The sequence below is a fragment of the Taurulus bubalis genome (genome assembly GCF_910589615.1).
Source record: "Taurulus bubalis genome assembly, chromosome: 5".
NCBI classification, from domain to species: domain Eukaryota; kingdom Metazoa; phylum Chordata; class Actinopteri; order Perciformes; family Cottidae; genus Taurulus; species Taurulus bubalis.
The window spans coordinates 14,595,706-14,613,350 of NC_136593.1; the positions used below are offsets into that span (position 1 = coordinate 14,595,706).

The 17,645-nt window shown below is 39.8% G+C and overlaps 2 protein-coding genes across 2 annotated transcripts; both read right to left on the reverse strand.

Annotated features, from left to right (window-relative positions):
• Window positions 1-2,919: 2,919 nt before the first annotated feature.
• Window positions 2,920-6,301, reverse strand: tmem88bl (transmembrane protein 88b-like; the record flags this gene model as incomplete). The annotated part of the gene is made up of 2 exons (XM_079218055.1): window positions 2,920-3,147; window positions 6,008-6,301. 2 exons carry the CDS (start codon window positions 6,299-6,301, stop codon window positions 2,920-2,922), a joined length of 522 nt encoding a protein of 173 aa, XP_079074181.1.
• A 4,321-nt stretch (window positions 6,302-10,622) lies between these two features.
• nbl1 (NBL1, DAN family BMP antagonist) lies at window positions 10,623-15,859 on the reverse strand. Its single transcript, XM_079218966.1, has 4 exons — window positions 15,664-15,859; window positions 14,110-14,290; window positions 12,716-12,827; window positions 10,623-11,293 (listed from the first exon to the last, which is right to left on the reverse strand). The coding sequence occupies exons 2-4, from the start codon at window positions 14,280-14,282 to the stop codon at window positions 11,012-11,014; spliced, it is 567 nt and encodes a 188-aa protein (XP_079075092.1). The 5' UTR covers window positions 14,283-14,290; window positions 15,664-15,859; the 3' UTR covers window positions 10,623-11,011.
• Window positions 15,860-17,645: the final 1,786 nt, after the last annotated feature.

Consider the following 17,645-nt stretch of genomic DNA (forward strand, 5'->3'; position numbering starts at 1 on the left):
AGTCAAATGCTGAATACTAGACTAAGTGACTAAGTGTGATGGGAACTAATGAATAATGATGAACAGGTGCTCGTGGCATTATTAAAAATGTAGTAATCTGCAATTATAGTTTAAAGGGAAAATATTATAATGCCGTTTTAAAAGACATCAATACCAGCAACCCAGCACTAACTCTGCTATTTGAAGTTTTTGGCTTTCAGAGCTCAGAGTCTGGCTGACCGAGCTGTACAAGAACTTTGCCTCAAAAGAATATAGTTAACATTTAAAAAAACATTATAACCGGATTGGATAAAAAGGAAACTAGATTCTGACCAGGCATTGAAGTCGTCCAGTTCCTGATACTTTGTACTGTGAACACGTTTTTTCAAGGTATAGAGATTTGACCTTTTGTCTTTGTATACTTGTCAGGCAGGCAGGTACACATACTTTTGGAAAGCAGACATTGTGAAATTGCTCGGTAAACACAACTATCCTATGTGGGCTGGTGTACTGAGAACAACCACACAACAACACTGCGGGCTCTCTGAACAAAAGAAGGATGCTGCAATATGGTGGTTTAACGGACGACATACATTATCAATAAAGACTGGACAACCACTTTCTCAGAGGCAACATTTTCCTTTTAATTTGTTTATTTACTCACTTATTTAACAGAAGGTAAACTGGAGGTGAGAAGGGTCAAGTTGTGTCAGAGACTTTCTCACATTGTTTTATTTGAAATTGAGGTCAGTGTGTTTTTATGTGTTATGCATGTATGTTTGAGAGGGTAAACGTTAAGTCATCGCTCACTGGACTCAAATCAATAAACCTTTACAAACAAGTCATGACACAAAAGGGACACTGAGAAAAAGAAAGGCTTTTTATTGTTTTAAGGTCTGAGCATAACAACCTGTTGTTGTTTTGTTCATGGCCCTCAAATTAAAAGCTGAACAATAAAAAACGCCATAAGCTTTACAAAACATAATTGAAGGTGTGATATTTACCAGCATACAACTAGGCAAAAATAAAAAAAGACCATTTTCTTTCCTAGTTCTTTATAAATACTGGAACTAACAGGACTCCATTACTGTTCACAAACAATTGATATATAATGTAGGATCAATAACAGGACTGACATTAACACATACATATGTTTAAACAGACATTTCTGTATGATAACATTGGCAGAGGAAAAGTAATATCTGCTGCTTGTGAGATATGACTCAAGGCTTCCATTTGAGAAATGAAACATCAAATCTGAACACTTAATTACGGAACACGGACACGCAGATAACAAGGATGTGTCACTGATGAATTTAAATTAATTTAAATTTGAATAAGCTCCCAGTCTGATGATTCAAATCTCACTTTAACAAATGGCTTCTACTGAACAGTCATTACTTTGTCGTACTGTCAACGTCTGTTGTTTTTATAATGAAGGTTGTTTTTTTATTATGGCACAATGTGATATAAAAATATCCTCTTACATGTTTATGTTCATATATTTCCCTCCCTCACACAAGACATGCCTGATAATGATGCTACATCAGTGAAACAAACATTATTGTCCATTTAATTCACCTCACAGACAATATTAGTCCAGTTACATTATTCACCCTGTTGTGAGTGTTTAAAGGGGGGATGGACTTGAGCCCAACATACTGGACCAAGTTAAACAACTCAAAACAAAAAATATAATGTTTGCAATTATGTTTTGACTTTTTGCTAGACTTCTAATGTATTACCACAAATAATTTAACAGCAATATATTTCTGAGAAAGTCCCACATGTAATAACATCAACACAGTTAGTAAACAGGCAATACAAAAATCACAAACATTTTAGTTATATACACAAACTCAAATTGAACACGACCAAGAAAAAAGAGTTTGTGATGTGTTCTCTATTGAAACTGCTACCTTATTGAATTCTTTTGAGTGTTGCTTGCATTAAAGCCGTCATGATATTGCAATACTGATATGAAAATACTACATTTATCCTTCATTTTACAAAAAGTATTTAAGTAGAATTTTTTCTGGACTGTTCCGTAATGTGTTTTGTTCCTTTGGATCGAATGAGTGCAGAATTTGTTTTGATATATTTGTATTTAATTACCTTAAATGTAGACGAGGTATACAAAATAATCAAGATGCCTTTCAATATGCAACTCAGTACAACAACATCACAACACTTGAAGGTATGATCGGACATTTTAGAAATTACACTTTCTTTCCGAGGTTTCGATGAGAAGAACAACACAACTCTCCTATCTGTCCGTTAAGTATAGGGGTAGAGCCAGGAGGTGATTAGCTTAGCTTAGCATAAAGACTGAAAACAAGGGGAAACGGGGGGAGGGGTGGAAACCAGGCTTGTCTGAAGACAACAATCATTAATTAACATGTTTGTTCAATCTGAACAAAAGGCCATGGTGTAAAAACAATACATTGAGGTTTTATGGGGAGGTTCTTGACAACAGCACTGACTACCTGCCTGAGACCAATGTATCCGCCTGAATCTAACGGCATCAAGTCGACACTGAGGCAAAGTAACAACAAACCACGATGTCGGCTCGGTTGCTTTTTAATCAAGAAACCGCTGTTTCATGTCATAATGCCGGACCTGGTATCTTGTGTACACGTTGTGCTTGCAAGGCAGTCAGCGGAGACTGTTACGCTATAACTCCTGGTATTGCAACAAAAAAATCCTCTTATAGGCCCAAAACTATTTTTACCCATAAACCCCCCTTATGTATATATACTGTCTTCAAAACGTAGCAGCTAGGCTAATTGGGTCAACATCTCTCTGACTTTTGTATGGATTACATTGTGAGGCGTTTCTGTTATTTTGTCTACCAATTGTATCTCTCTGGTTGATTTTGAACAAATCCAACTTTCAGACTGTTAGCATACCCGCCCGTCAGCGCCTCATGCTTCGTCTCGATCAGACCCAAGCGTGGACGCTGCCCGCCCAGTCCAGCAGCCGCCCTTGGTACCAGGCGCGTGTGATCGGCTGAATGAGCAGCATGAATCGAAACCGTCGGAGCAGCCCGCAGAAAATGGCGGCGGCCACGACCACGAGCGGCGACATCATCACGAAACCCAGGATAATGAGGGCGGAGCAGCTGTTGTCATCAAGGTAAAGGCAGACGGCAGAGGGGGCGTCAAGGACCTAGGAGGCCAAACACAGAGGGAGATCATAAAGTAGACAGCAGGGCTCAGGGGGACTTGATCAACATTTTGGCATCAGCAGGTGCTCCTTCTCTTCTGTTAAAAAGCAAATAGGTAGGATTTAATGATTGTGTATGTGCATGTGCGTGTGTGTGTGTTTGCATATGCTCAGGGTGCAGAAGTGGGACGGTGTGGGTATTGGGCTGTGACAGAGTTTCTCCCAGCCTCCCTCTGTCGTTCAGATAAGGAGGGTCTCATTGCTGTGTGTAACCCTCCAAGCTGTCAATCACCTTGTGAGGATAAGCGAGAGGGAGGATGGGCCAGAGAGAAAGAGAAGGAAACTAAAGTAAGACGTAGAAAGGGCAGCTGCAGAACTAGACACTTAAATCTTTGCAAGAACATTACACAGAGTTATACTCACACACACACACACACACACACACACACACACACACACACACACACACACACACACACACACACACACACACACACACGTAAAGTGCAAGTACATTATCTCAGACACAGTCAAAATGATTTGATTACGTCTGAAGCCCTTTTCTAAACAATCTTCTATTGTAAGATTTTTCAAAGGAGTTTCGCCCTCAACAAACGCACCCTAGCAACAGCAGTGTTCAACACACTCATGAACACACACACACACACACACACACACACACACACACACACACACAATCTGTCAAGTGCACTTTGCTAACAGTGCGTACCTTTTCCTCCTTGTCGTGCTGTCAGTGTGTCTGTGCACAGCTGGTGTTGGCACCAAATCACACAGTGTTGCCTTCTCAGTGGGGTGCTCTCTCCGTGTTCAGTCTGTCGCCCCTGACATTGTCTGTAATTGTTTGCTCTGAACTGACATTTGCTCCGGCCTAATCCCTGATTGTAGTTTTGTTGCATGCGCACGCTTTGCACATTCTTAATTTGTTTGCTCCGTCATACGTCTGTGCCTTCAGAAACCAAATGTTCAACACACAGGCAACCGGGCGAAAGGACCAACTGGCACCAAAGGTGAGCTGTTGTGACCTGTCTAGTGAGCCGAGGTCAGAGCTGTAGATAATCATGGCATGATTTGGCACGATACCTGGCCTCACCATATTTTACTGATGATCTGTCTGTTCTTCATGTGAAGAAAAAGCCTCACCCTTCTCCTCACCTCATTCCAATAAGCACAATAATGAGAGTATATGGCATGAGATTACTTGCCTAAACTTCCAGTAAAGTTGAAGAGTGCAGATTCCTCATTGTTAATGATTTGTCAATATTCTGTCATGTTGCAACAGCGAAACTTTACTAAATATAGTTTTTAGCCACTTGGGGGCAGCAGAGACCAGCTGTAAACACAACGCTGAACATATCAAATGTTAAGTTGTTGAACTTGTTAGTAAACAGTATCTTATTTACACAGCCAGCAATTATGGAGCAACGTTATCATTCATTATCCACATGATGAATTAAAGTGCAATATTCACTCTGCTTTTAGCTCTGCTTTGCTCTCCATCACCTCCTGAGAAAAACTTCTGGCTCTTTAGCTGATTAGCGCTCCGCCATGTTCACTAGCTAGAAGCTAAATGTGTTAGTCCGTCATTTGATGCACGGTAAACAATGGGTTTTGTTTTTCGTTGAATGCAGCTACTTGCTGCGGCTCGAAACCCTCAATTGGATTTGTCCCTATGAACTACATTTCCCACATTATATTTGAATAATTGGTATTGTAAAACATAATGACTATAGCAGCTTTAATTATCCTCTAAATATGCACAAACGGTTCCACTTTCAGGAACTGAAAAAAACAATCCAGAATGTCAAGAGAAATTTGTATTAAATTATTAATTGCAGGCATGTTTGTTGACAGTAGAGAGTGACAGGAAACATGGTGATGAAATGTGACAAAGGTTGCCTCCAGGACGCTGATATGCATACATGATAATACGCTAATACATTTAAAGATATAAGCTTTACAACATGACGCCTGAAGACCCCAATTAATTGTTTTGTGCCTTTTTGCCTTTATTTTGGCAGATTAAAGTTGAGCTATACAGGAAACACGTGGAATAAGGAAAGGGGTGAAATGCACCAGGTCACAACCTGGAATCTAATCAGGGATGCTGCAGGTATGATGTGTCTGAGACTAATACCTGGAGACCTTTAAGGACATTGCATAGTGATTAGTTGTTCCTGTAAAGGGTTGCCATGGGCAACTACATCTAAACTTGTGAAAATGAATGATTAATAAACAGTAAAACGTGGTGGAAAGAATTGATGCAGTAAATATCTGGCAAGAATTGTACAACTACAGGGAAACCAAGTATTGTTTTTTTTTCTTCATTTTTATGCCTTACATCATTTTCCAAATACCTGTAGCAGTAGATACATTCACACACTGTAGTCGAAAGGTTTATAAAGAAACTGTGATTCCAGTTTGTTCAGTTTACGTACCACTTTGTCATTGTTTTCATCAGTATAATAGTAGATGGTTGGCTCTGTAGTCTAATTGTCTTACAAGTCTTTGGGAACATAAGTTGTGGCGAAAAAGTGCACCACGCAGATATCCCAAATCTTGATCCTATTACTTTGCTTTGCAAAAATAATGAGCAATTCCTGCCCCGATAACAGAATCCAGTGTCTACTAATAAAGTCTGGACCTTGTGCCATGATCAATGTCTATCTCAGCCCAGTATCCTCTGACTGATCCTCCAGAGGCAGGATTAGCTCAGATGCAACTTTACAACTTTAATTTTGTAGCTCATATCAAAGTAGTGGATCGTGGGTCTAGAATAAAAGTAAACGTTTCCTCTTGGCTTGTACTTGCTGCAGCAAGAATAAACAATAGGGTGATAACTCACCCTGGAGTGGCACAGGAAACCGACATACAGCAGCAGCATTGCAGGCAGCAGCACCACAGAGAAGATCAGAGCCAGCAGCAAAGCACTGGCTAGGATGACACACAGATCCCAGAGGATGAGAGCCGCCCCGCAGGCCACGCAGCCAAACCTGCCCCGGCGGCTGCCCCACGCACTGCCCTCACTGTGGGCCACGGGAGGGGGCAGCATCTTCACTCCCTCCCCGATCCAGAACTCCTCCTCTTTCTCCTCCACGCCTGAACCGCCATCGTCCAAGTCCACGTCCATACCACACATCCTGAGCCAGAAGAGAGACAGACAAAGAGAGAGTGGACTCTGTTTAAAGCAGACTGAAGGTGAATTGTTCTGATTCAGACGACCGGGTGGCTACAGGAGGTTGCTGATACATCCCTTGACTTATTGATGTTTTAATTTAATGAATGTAAAAGAGATCTAACAGAAGACATTATGTTTGCAAAACATTACTGTATACATTTTAATTGTATATATTAGTGGAAATTTTATGGAAATTATGGAAAATAAATGTCTTTAAACATATACATTAGTCCATGCCTTGTCACTTTTTGTTGAATCACACTCAAAAACACGTTAATTATTGAATCCAGTCTAATCTAATTTTTGCACACTTGCTGAATTAAAAACCTTACATATCTATGGCCTGTCCAGCACCGACCTCTTCTTTTCTCAATCTAGGCAGCCAATAACTCATTAGACTATATGCAAATGAAAAACACACACACCCACACACACACACACACACACACACACACACACACACACACACGCACACGCACACGCACACGCACACGCGCATTGCTCCCCCGGTCGATCTCATCGATCAGGGCTCCATCACTGAAGCTCGGCCTGAGAGGTTAACCCTGAACGACCTGCTGCTGAGCTGAGGGCACAAGCAGGAGCATCACACCGGACGGGACAAATGTCCTGCTCCTCTCAGAGCAGTTTGAACACACCTTTTTCCTGCTGCTTGAGATAGTCCTTTATCTTGATGGACATGTCTGTCGTTTCTGTGTAGTTTAGACTTAGTTACTCTGCTTTGTATCCTGCAAACTGTCAACACCTATTGTCACAAGCATTAATTAATGTACAGAGTAGCTACATGTATCCTCTAATAAACAACACGTTATAGATGAATGCAATTATTGTTGCCTACCTCCAAGTACAGATCCCGGTAATCCCTCCGGTGTGTTTGTGTTTGAGTTGCTCTCCCGGTTATCCACTCGGAGCCCCTAATTTTACCTAAAAATGTAATAAATGATTGTGTATATAATAGTTTTTTTTTAACAGCAGCGGAGGGAAGCGCCTGTGAGTTGAAACCTGTGAAGCTGTTTGAGGAGCCTCTGCGCGTCTGTGGGCGCGAGCGACTCAGGGACGCGCGCACTATCGTTCAGTGCGCGCTCCCGCGTTCTCGAAACAATTTGAAATTGCAATATTTTTGTTTTGAGCAATTTAACACGACACTCGTGAATGCATCTCTACGGGTACTGCTACACAAACGTGTAAGACGGAACGAAGGAGCACAAAGGGCGTGGCTGGGTTTAGATACTTATATTTCTGGCGACGCAGAACCCTTTATATATATATATATATATATATATATATATATATATATATATATATATATATATATATATATATATAAATCAAATGTAACAACTACTGCAGACTTGATGGATTGTTGTAAAACCACTAACACGCATATAATCTAAACTTGATGACTTATTAAAAAATAAGAAATGTGAATTTATTTATGGATTACCAACATTTCTAAAAGCATTGTTATTCAATATAAGGGATAAGCACTAACCAAAGAAAGTTATTTTTACAACCTAGCAACCATAGTGGACCTACTGCTATCTTGTCAAGCTGTCTTTGATAAGTTCTTAAATAAACTAATATATATATATATATATATATATATATATATATATATATATATATATATATATATATATATATATATATATATATATATCTAACAATCTGGACCGCTTGTTAGCACGTTAAAGCTATTAAATAGGAGCTAAACATCTTGTTTACCCCCAGTGGTCTAACCTCTCACCATGCTACACTATAGTGATGTAAAAGTGTACTCCATGGTGAGGTATGGACATTATGAGATCACAGTTGAACATTAAGCCAATTCTAGCAATTGTTGTGTCGTATGTTGTGTTTGTCTGTTCAAACAATTAAAATAGGCCGTCCTGAATTATTATAACGGCTGCGTGTAGCCTGGATCTGTTCACGTTATCAGTCTAATGAAGTGACATAAGTAAGTGTATTTGAGTTCAGTTAACATCTCCAGAAAATTAGGGTACATTTTAAATCAGAGTTACTCTGCTTTGTATCCTGCAAACTGCCAAAACCTAATGTCACAAGCATTAATTAATGTATAGAGTATCTACATGTATCCTCTAATACATAGCTATTACACATACTGTAAATAGTGACTCAAGGCCTGCATTGTGCAAGAGAACAGAAAAAAAATCATGTTTTAATCAGGGTAAATCAAAGCTTGATAAACAAGTCACTAAAATGAGATATGTTCAGAAATATCCCTCTGAGTTTTTCCCTGTGCAGTCTGCTTTTCACCAATCTTTAGTGCATCAGCTGTGTAGCCAGGAGATAAGCAGTGATCGATTTGTTTTGCAGCACAGACAGACAGTCAACCTTTCGCTGTTCAGATTTAATTACATAGAACAAGGGGGAAAAGACGAGATGATATGGGACAGAGCTGACGAGAAATGGAAGAAAGATACTGTCTGGGGAAGTAAAGATAGCGATGAGGGAATGATTGATGAAGGAGAGGAAAGATGCTGCAAAGAGTCTGATGAAGAAGAGGAAAGAGTCTATGGGTAAGATGTGGTGGCTCAGTGTGTTTGGTGTCTGGCTCTAAGGCGTTGGAGAAGTAAGTTAAGAGGCACAGTAAATACAACCTTTCCAGACTCCACCTGTAAAATCTGCTGACATCTGCTGGACTCTCTGTGAACTTTTCCAACTAAATAGCACATATGTATTTAATAATTTGGCAGCCACTTCAAACAATGTTCTCCTGTAATGTCCTCCAGCTTTTCTTCACTGACTGGACTGAAGTTTATACTTAACCAGCCGACCCTGAACTGAACATCCCCCTAACCCACCTATTGTTCATGTTATTTCTTATTACAGGTGACATCCGGTCAGTATTCCACACTAAAGTGCACTATTAAAGTCCAGATTGCAATACTACAAACAAAAAAAATCTGTTACTGGAAACAACTATGTAATTCAGCACTATATTTAAGAGAAAAAAAGATGTCCTTGCTCCTTTAACACATATTATGAGAAACTTTATATTGAATTGTATGCTTGTACAAATATCCATGTTTTTGCAAAATACTCTTTATTATCATTAGTAATTAACTAAATCAATTAAAATTAAATGTAGGAATTGAAAGTGTTTTTGAAAGTTGAACACTGTTTATTTTTGTATTTGTATTAAACACTTCTTTCCAGAAAACTTTAAGGAAGTTTTGGGAAGAATGAATCAAAAATGGCAGACCTGTAAAATATTTGTTCCTATTGTTATCTTTATTTTAAAAAGTTCAAACAAATTAAACATTTTTTTTTTAGATATACTATTAGCCACATTCAATTCAAAGCCAATTATCATCCTATGTTTAACCTCAATTAAGAGAACTGGGTGTCTGTAGGTTACTTATTCCCTTCTGAATTAGGAGAGATTCACATAATTCAAATACCCATATGTACCTTGACAGAGTTATTGGTTGCTGTTTCTCTTCATACTTTCTGCAAACAGATCCCTGAACATAACGATGTTGGACAGAGGGGGGTGGGGAGTGTGTGTGTGCGTGTGTGTGTGTGTGTGTGTGTGTGTGTGTGTGTGTGTGTGTGTGTGTGTGTGTGTGTGGGGGGAAGGGGGGGGGGGAATTCCCTCTTTGTGTTACTATCTCTTTGCAGCAGCTCGACAAGTAAACGCTGTCTGTTGAAATACAGAAACTGTAACCTGATATTCGCTTAACCCGTACCTTTAAAGGCATTTTTGCACAGCATGAGGAAAGTGGGTTTCCCCCCCCTCATTTCTTACTTTTCAGACAGGCTAAGAATAAATAACAGATATGGGAGCATTGCTCCCATGTCTGTAAAACATCTTTTAAATTCTGTATTATTCTTAAAGTACAAAAAAACACAAATAACATGATAAAGAAGTGAAAGTATGTGTAAAACTTTCTCTGTGGCTTTTCCATCACAGCATCTCATTAAACTGTCTGGCACAGTGAGATCGTATTGAGGCCAAGCAGGCAGTCTCTTCCCATCATGCATCTCTTCTGTGCTCCAGTAAAAACATCTATTAAATGTTTGTCCTCGACTGTAGTTTTGTTAATCAAAGAAAACTACACCATGTTCCAATTCAAACAGCAGCCACATGATGATACAAAAAACAACTTCAGTTTTAGAGACAGTGAAAAGAAGCTGTGGGTGTTTCTCACACTTTCTCCAACTCCATTTCTTGTGATGCTCACTGTGACAGAAAAGGAGAACATTAACTGGCACTTTGCATTACAGAAAAGACAAACAGTTATAACAACAATAGAATTTATTGCAATAAAGCAGATAAAAAGTAATGAGACTACAGAATATTAACAGACATGTACTGTCTAGATGCACACGTTTACATGTTTAGTCAGAAATAAACAAAAAGAATGCATATGCTGGTGTGTCTGTATGAGTTTATATACAATAGAGTGTAATCTGATAGCATGAGTTTGTGTGAGAGAGCGAGAGAGCGAAAGAGCGTGTGCGTGTGTGTGTGTGTGTGTGTGTGTGTGTGTGTGTGTGTGTGTGTTTCTTTAGAGAAACTTAACTGAAGCCATATTTTCAAAGTGCCTTTACAATACTACAGATTGGTACAAAGGATGCAGTGTGGAGGTCGTGAAAGATGAGAAAAGTGACAAAGGAAAGTCGTACCTATCCTCCATCCGATGTGTGTGGTAGTGTGTGATGGTCTGTGTGTGGGTGAGCATGCTTCTTAAAGTGTGTGTCTGAAGGGGGCAGAGGGTGAGACTGAGCACCAGTGAGGGTGTCAGGTAAAGACAGAGCGTCCAGGACGTTGTCTGCTGAATACAGCTGCATCACCGCCCCCTCCTGGCCGCCTTCTTTACTGCAGGACTGGCAGCTACAGTGGAAGATTCTCTCTACCAGCTTGTCCACACGAGGAGACTCTTCACTGCCGGGGCACTCCAGAGTCACCTGTTCACACATACATGCAATTAATTACATACAAATTTAATAGACATGAAGAGAAAGAGAGAGGGAGTTGAATGTTTTGTTTTTATTATATCTGGAGGTGCAAAGTTAATGGCTGCTGGATTTCTGCTGGTTTGTCAAACCTTGTACTGTCAGAAACCCAATGAACAGAAACTGAACTTTATATTTGGCCATTGTCTTAAATATTCCACTTTATATATATTTGTAATAATATAGTTTTACTCATTCGTTTTCATATATTTATAAATATATTTCATACGGTTCATGTCTTTGACTATTGATAGTCAGATATACAATAATGATCATCATATGTTGAAGTAAGTGCTCACAATGCTAACAATACTATATTTCCTGCCCTAAAAAATTATACTTTATTTACAACTAAAAATAACTATATTGTTTTTTTATTTCTGTTATGTTGTTTACTCTTTTTTTAAGAATTAGAATTTGTAGATCAGAGAGTAATGTACTACTACTTTGTAAGAACATAAAATGAGTAAATCTGATACTTACAATATGCGCATACTGCTACTGTATATGTGGATGGATGATGTGTGTGAGTGTATTTGGTTAAATTCGTACTCCTGAGTGTTGCGTTTTTGCTTTGTTAAAGGGTTTTGTATTTTCATGCTAAGGAAATGATTGTGCCATATTTTCCATCAAATAAACGGGAAATAAACTACACAAGCACCTTGTAAACCTCAATTTTGCACAAGCTGTTCTAGCTCTTAAGACATCACGCAACTTTCTCTCACTGTTTCCATTATCCATTGAAAATGATAATTCAGCAGTTTTATCAAGATCTACCACAAGTGCCAAACCAGCATGGAGCAGTATCCTCTTTCGTGAGAGCTGACTTTGTTTTGTCTTAAACTGAATTTTGTTTAAAGCCCTGCAAAAACAATCATAACCACAGACAAAAACATCCTTTTCCAGGTAGTTAGAAGTAATCTGAGAATGTAAATGCACTTTCTACGGACTTTCTCAAGCAACAAAAATAGTATGAATATTTATGAATCTATCAGGTAACAGTAGTGCACTCCAAAAGTTACAATATTTTCCACTGAAACATGAGGCGACCTCACCTGAAGTCCCACCCGCCTGGCTTACCTGGCAGCTTTCCAAACTACATACACCTCACTACAAAGCCATGGTTGACGAAAGACTGGATTCATTTTGGCTAACACGGACAATGAACATTCTTTAGGAATATAAGATACAGGATTAGAGTTCAGGCACCCACAGAGGAAACCGCAAAAATTGTAACACAAATCTATACTAAATTCTCCATTTTGGGTTTTCTCTTATGCTTTGTGTTTGCCAGTGAACACAAAGAGTGATTCTTTCATGTTTGAAACCTGTGGTTTGACAAGTTTGTGTGAGCTAATGTGCCATAAATCTTACCACTTCCCACTGTGTCTGGGCCGGCATGCAGGAGTCACAGTGCACCAGGGACTCGGTTGACTGTGGGAACGTGTTGGGGACGCTGTAACTGAAACACTGGCCCAGGCAAGCTCTGTGAGGAGGACAGAGTGCATTATTGCAAGATTCAACTGCCTGTGAAAGCAAGAATTGTGGATGTCTGGTCGCCTGAGGCAAACACAAAATCACAAAATGGAGACTTGTTATTCATAAATATGTAAAGTGAATCACTGGGCAACATGAAAATGATTAAGATGATGATGTGTCTTTTCCCAAATAATATTTTTTTAAACATGGAAGTTAAGTGTGCAAAACATGTACATGTACATGTCACTGTGAGGACTGCAGTTTAGGGAGGAATACATAGAAATATTCCTGAGTTGTCGTACTAGATTAACTAAACTATTACTGAACTATTTCGAGTAACTCAAAGGCAGTATAGAAATTACTTGTCACAGTGTTACAGTTGCATGTTCTGTTCACTGACTACAGATCAAGCACAACATTAAAATAATGAAATAAACAACAAAGTGATACTTGTAACAAGTATGTTTAGTGTTATATAGTGCCATATATATATATATATATATATATATATATATATATATATATATATATATATATATACATATATATATATTTTTTTTTTTTACTCCATTGGTGTCTGAAAACACATGACTGGGCCACTTTGTTGCACTGGATTCCACGTTCCGGGTTCCAGAATGTCCGGATTCCGGAATACCCAGGTTCCGAATATCGGGTTCTGGAATTTTCGGGTTCCAGATTGTCCGGGTTCCAGTATTTCTGGCTTCCGGAATGTCATTAACATAAAAATGGAGCAACAAATACTCCAGTTTGAGTATTGTTTGCTGAAAGGTACACAATAATGACCCAATCGTAATATGTATGTCCTCATATAGGAACCAATGGGTTTTGTTGGTTTTGGTCTTTTTCATTCAGATTTGTTGACAATAACAAACTCAATAATCTCTATCACCAGTGTTTGCCTTTAATATCAACATATGCAGTTTTCTAAACAATCTTAGATTTCTTTTTTAAATGTAGTTTTGTAACTGATTTACATTTATTTCAAGTATGTACAGAAATGAATAAGCAGAGTTGAAACTTGTTCGACAAAGTGTCGTGAAAGTAATTTGTTATTTCTTTGTACTTCAAGTGGAATCTACGGATTAGCTGTATCATACAAATGTTGAGCCTCTGCGAGTTGATTTTAATTGAATTATATTGAAACAAATTACTACTACCTAAATACAAGAAATAAATATACATTTCTGCATAAGCCTGTTCACTTTTTTCAGCTGCAGAGAACTTGTCAGACAGACAAAGAGAGAGACAGAGAGGGCCTTCATCCTGACCTGTTTTGAATAGAGCGAGGCTGACAACCCGTGTGCCCGACTATCTGTGTGATGTTCTTGGCTTCGCACCAGGCGCTCTTGTCAGGGAACAGCGCCAGGCGGTTGATGTGTGCAGGCGGTGCCGCTGAATACAGTGCAAACAGTACCCAACAGATCTGAATCCTCTGCCACATGACTGCACCTAGATGGGTAGAAAACCACAGCAATTCACCGCTCTGTTGACCTTGTTCCACACAAAAACACACATTCAAAAGGGTAGTCACAAAATCTCTTGATGTTTTTTTCAAGTCGGATGTGGCCTGGATTTACAGTTAATGTGAAGTTTGGATTTAGCATATCTCCAGATGTGAATTGGCAATTTGATTAGCAGCTTGAAACCCAGGGGTCCCATTACTTTATATATTCTGCAGTCACATGTTTGACTCATGTGAATGATTAAAAGAGACAACCTCCTAATTATCTGAATCACCAGCTACGGTGAAAACAACACTAGATTTAGTTCATTGTGTCCAAAAAAGAGACAATACAATGGGGGAGGGAGGCATATGTCTGCTCCTTTCACCTGACTCTAATAGTCTGTCCTCTGCTCTGTTTCACACTCTCTTTTAAAAATGCCTCAACCAGTCACGTCATTTACAACCCACAAAATCGTTTTCTCCTGCTGCTTATTAAAAAAAAGTGTTTGGTGGTCACCCACATAGACACACCTTTCAGCACTTCCATATGTCTCTGACACAAGACACCTTGTCTTCAAGAATCAATAGAGCTCTCCTGATCTATTGTGTATAGCTTAGATATAAAAGATAAAGGGCCATCTGGGGTGTGTTCGGATGGGGGAGGACTTTCTTTAAAACAAATCAGTATAAATCTATTTTAATTCATTTTACAGACTTCCGGCTGCTTTCTTAAAACACATCATATTTACAGACTTTATACTGTATTGTGTTAAAGTGGTAGTGCTGATCAGAATCAGCTTTATTGACCAGTATGTGAACACACCAGGAATTTGACACGAGGTGTTTTGTTGCTCTCATTGTCACAAAAATATAAATACAATGAACAACAAGGACAGCTGAACAAGAGTTAACACGAGCTATGACGCGTTACAGTAACGAACGAGATAGTTAGTTACTCTTTTTTTCTCTGACTTTTAATTTAGATTAAATGGTTCAATCTGAATTTGACTAGTGTGTTACCCACAATGTCTCTCGCAGTTTGTCCGGTTGATACAGGTTAAAGAGATGTCAATAAATCTTCCCTTCGGACTTTCTTTTAATTATCGATCTCGCCTTAAAGTTTTAGGCAACGTCTTTTCCCCGGTTGTTCATCGGCAAGTTCATGTTTTTTTCATCGAGGTACTTCGGAAAGTGGGAGAAGTCGCCACCGTCATTTTAAACAAGTGTCGCAGCAAACGGATTAAAAGTAATGTAACAAGGGTTAAGGGCTCCCGGAGGCTGATTCGCGACAGTATCAAGTAAAGCGACTAATAACCACTCGTTTCAAACGTAACGTAAAGAAACGCGCCCCGACAGAGGTCATCGAGGAGACACTTACCAGCGCTCACCCACCCCGAGGAGCCGCCCGTGGAGCACTGCGCAACGACCCGCGGAGCTCAGACACGAACCTGGACCCTGGCTGCTGAAACCACAGGATGCGGTTTGCTGTCGCTGATAACGTGAGGAAGATGTGAGCACTTCGTCAGCGGAGAGGATACATCCGAACCCAGTCTGTCATAAAACAGTTACATCATCCGGAAGAAAAGAAGAAGAAAAAAGAAGCGTTCGTCCGACGCGGAAGGATGGGGAGACGGGGTTCGTTATGCGCGCTATCTCATCCCCGAGTCCAGCAGCTCGGACCGGCCCTCCCCTTTGTTCTCTCCCCGTCCAATGTTACATTCCCTTGCAACTCCGCTGAAAACCCTTTTCCAAGTTGTTGTCTTTTGTTGTAAAACTCTGTAGCAAGAGTGAGGCGCAGTTGAGCCCCCAGACAGGGGTCCTGCTGTGCCGTTTCTGGAAGAAAACGGAGGAAGAGGAGGGTGAGGAGGGGTTTCAAATGTTTGCCAAAGTAGGAACGAGGCCAGACCGCAGATCAGATTCACAGGACATAAAGGCAAATGGGAACACAAATAGTGTCCTGCCTTATCTGGCAATATCTTAGTTACACGTTTTTTTGGTTTTAAAATTGAAACACTAATAACTGTGATAATGCAACACAACTGGACAACAGATCCACACTCGACAGACCGATGCTTTGATCCATTTTCTTTTACCTAAAAAGTTGAAATTATGTCAACATCATGTGCTCATGACAACTTGATTTGATTAAGGCCTCTGTGGTCTGTCAACCACTGACAGACTCAAAGCAAAGTGAACGCTACGAGGCATTTCAAGGTCAAACTCTACTTACAAATGAATACACACATAATAGTATAGCATTCATGGGCTATATTTCTGGATACGTTTCCTTTTGATACCAGAAAGCTATGACAATAACATTTTCGATGCCAGACCTTTACTTGTAACTGAGTAGTTGTACAGTGTGTTATTGCATCTTTTACTTCAGTAATATATCTGTGTACAGCTACAAGCTACCGCAGCAGACATGGCTGGGTTATATTCACCAACAATGACTGAACAGTTTTGAGCCATTAGATGAACAAATTGTACCATTGTACCATTTGTACATCATAGAGTGGTAATTTTGATTCAACGTGAAGCAGTTTTACATGATTAAACTGGTCATTATGATTCATCATGGAGATCTTTTAGACAGGCACATACAGGTTGGATGGGTTTTGACTGCCTTGTTGCATCTGCCTGTGTCACTGGCCCCCCTCCCACACAGCCCATTCCTGCACTTCATCCTACCTGTGTACAGGTGTTCAGCCTGGCTTGTGTCCAGAAGGCACCCCCATCTGTCTCATGCTTCACTTGCAAACAAATGTTTTAATGGACAGGGGACGAGTGACATGGCTTAATTTCTGAGAAAACTGTTAGTGTGATGCAGAGGGAAAATGGGGAGTGTGTGCATTAGAGAAAGCATGCAGTGTTTTCTTTGATGTGAAAGTGTAAACCATGTGTTATGTTCAGAGTGCAAAGTGCAGAACTCACCTGTTAGTAATAAGAGCAGACTCCAGTCCAGAAACGGCATTCCTCTGCATTCCACAGATTCTGCTTCACCAGGGGTCTGGATAAACGTGTGCGCCTGCACACGCTCATTCAAACAATCCTTCTTCTCTCCTAGCAGGCCCATGCAACCACACATACGTGATCAATCACACTCAAAACAACCACGCCAAACAGACTCACGGCCAACGAATACACAAGACGTAAGAGATTCTTCCTGATATGGAGACGTGTGCTATTCCAACTCCCTGGAAAGAAAACTTATGGTCACAGCAAACACGCTTGTCCAACTCGCACAACTTAAGAGGACTATAAATCACGGCATACTGTCCAAAGTCATGATCTAGCATGAGTGGAGATCAGACTTGGTCAACTACATGTTATGGTGTTGATAGAAAACTATATGATAAT

Bases quoted from the DNA above. Each gene is read 5' to 3' on its own strand.
- nbl1 (XM_079218966.1), bottom strand. From the start codon at position 14,282: ATGTGGCAGAGGATTCAGATCTGTTGGGTACTGTTTGCACTGTATTCA. The intron at 12,828-14,109 runs GTCAGGATGAAG...TCCTCCTCACAG, and splicing joins CCTCGCTCTATTCAAAACAG to AGCTTGCCTGGGCCAGTGTT. The intron at 11,294-12,715 runs GTAAGATTTATG...ATGTGTGAACAG, and splicing joins CCCAGACACAGTGGGAAGTG to GTGACTCTGGAGTGCCCCGG.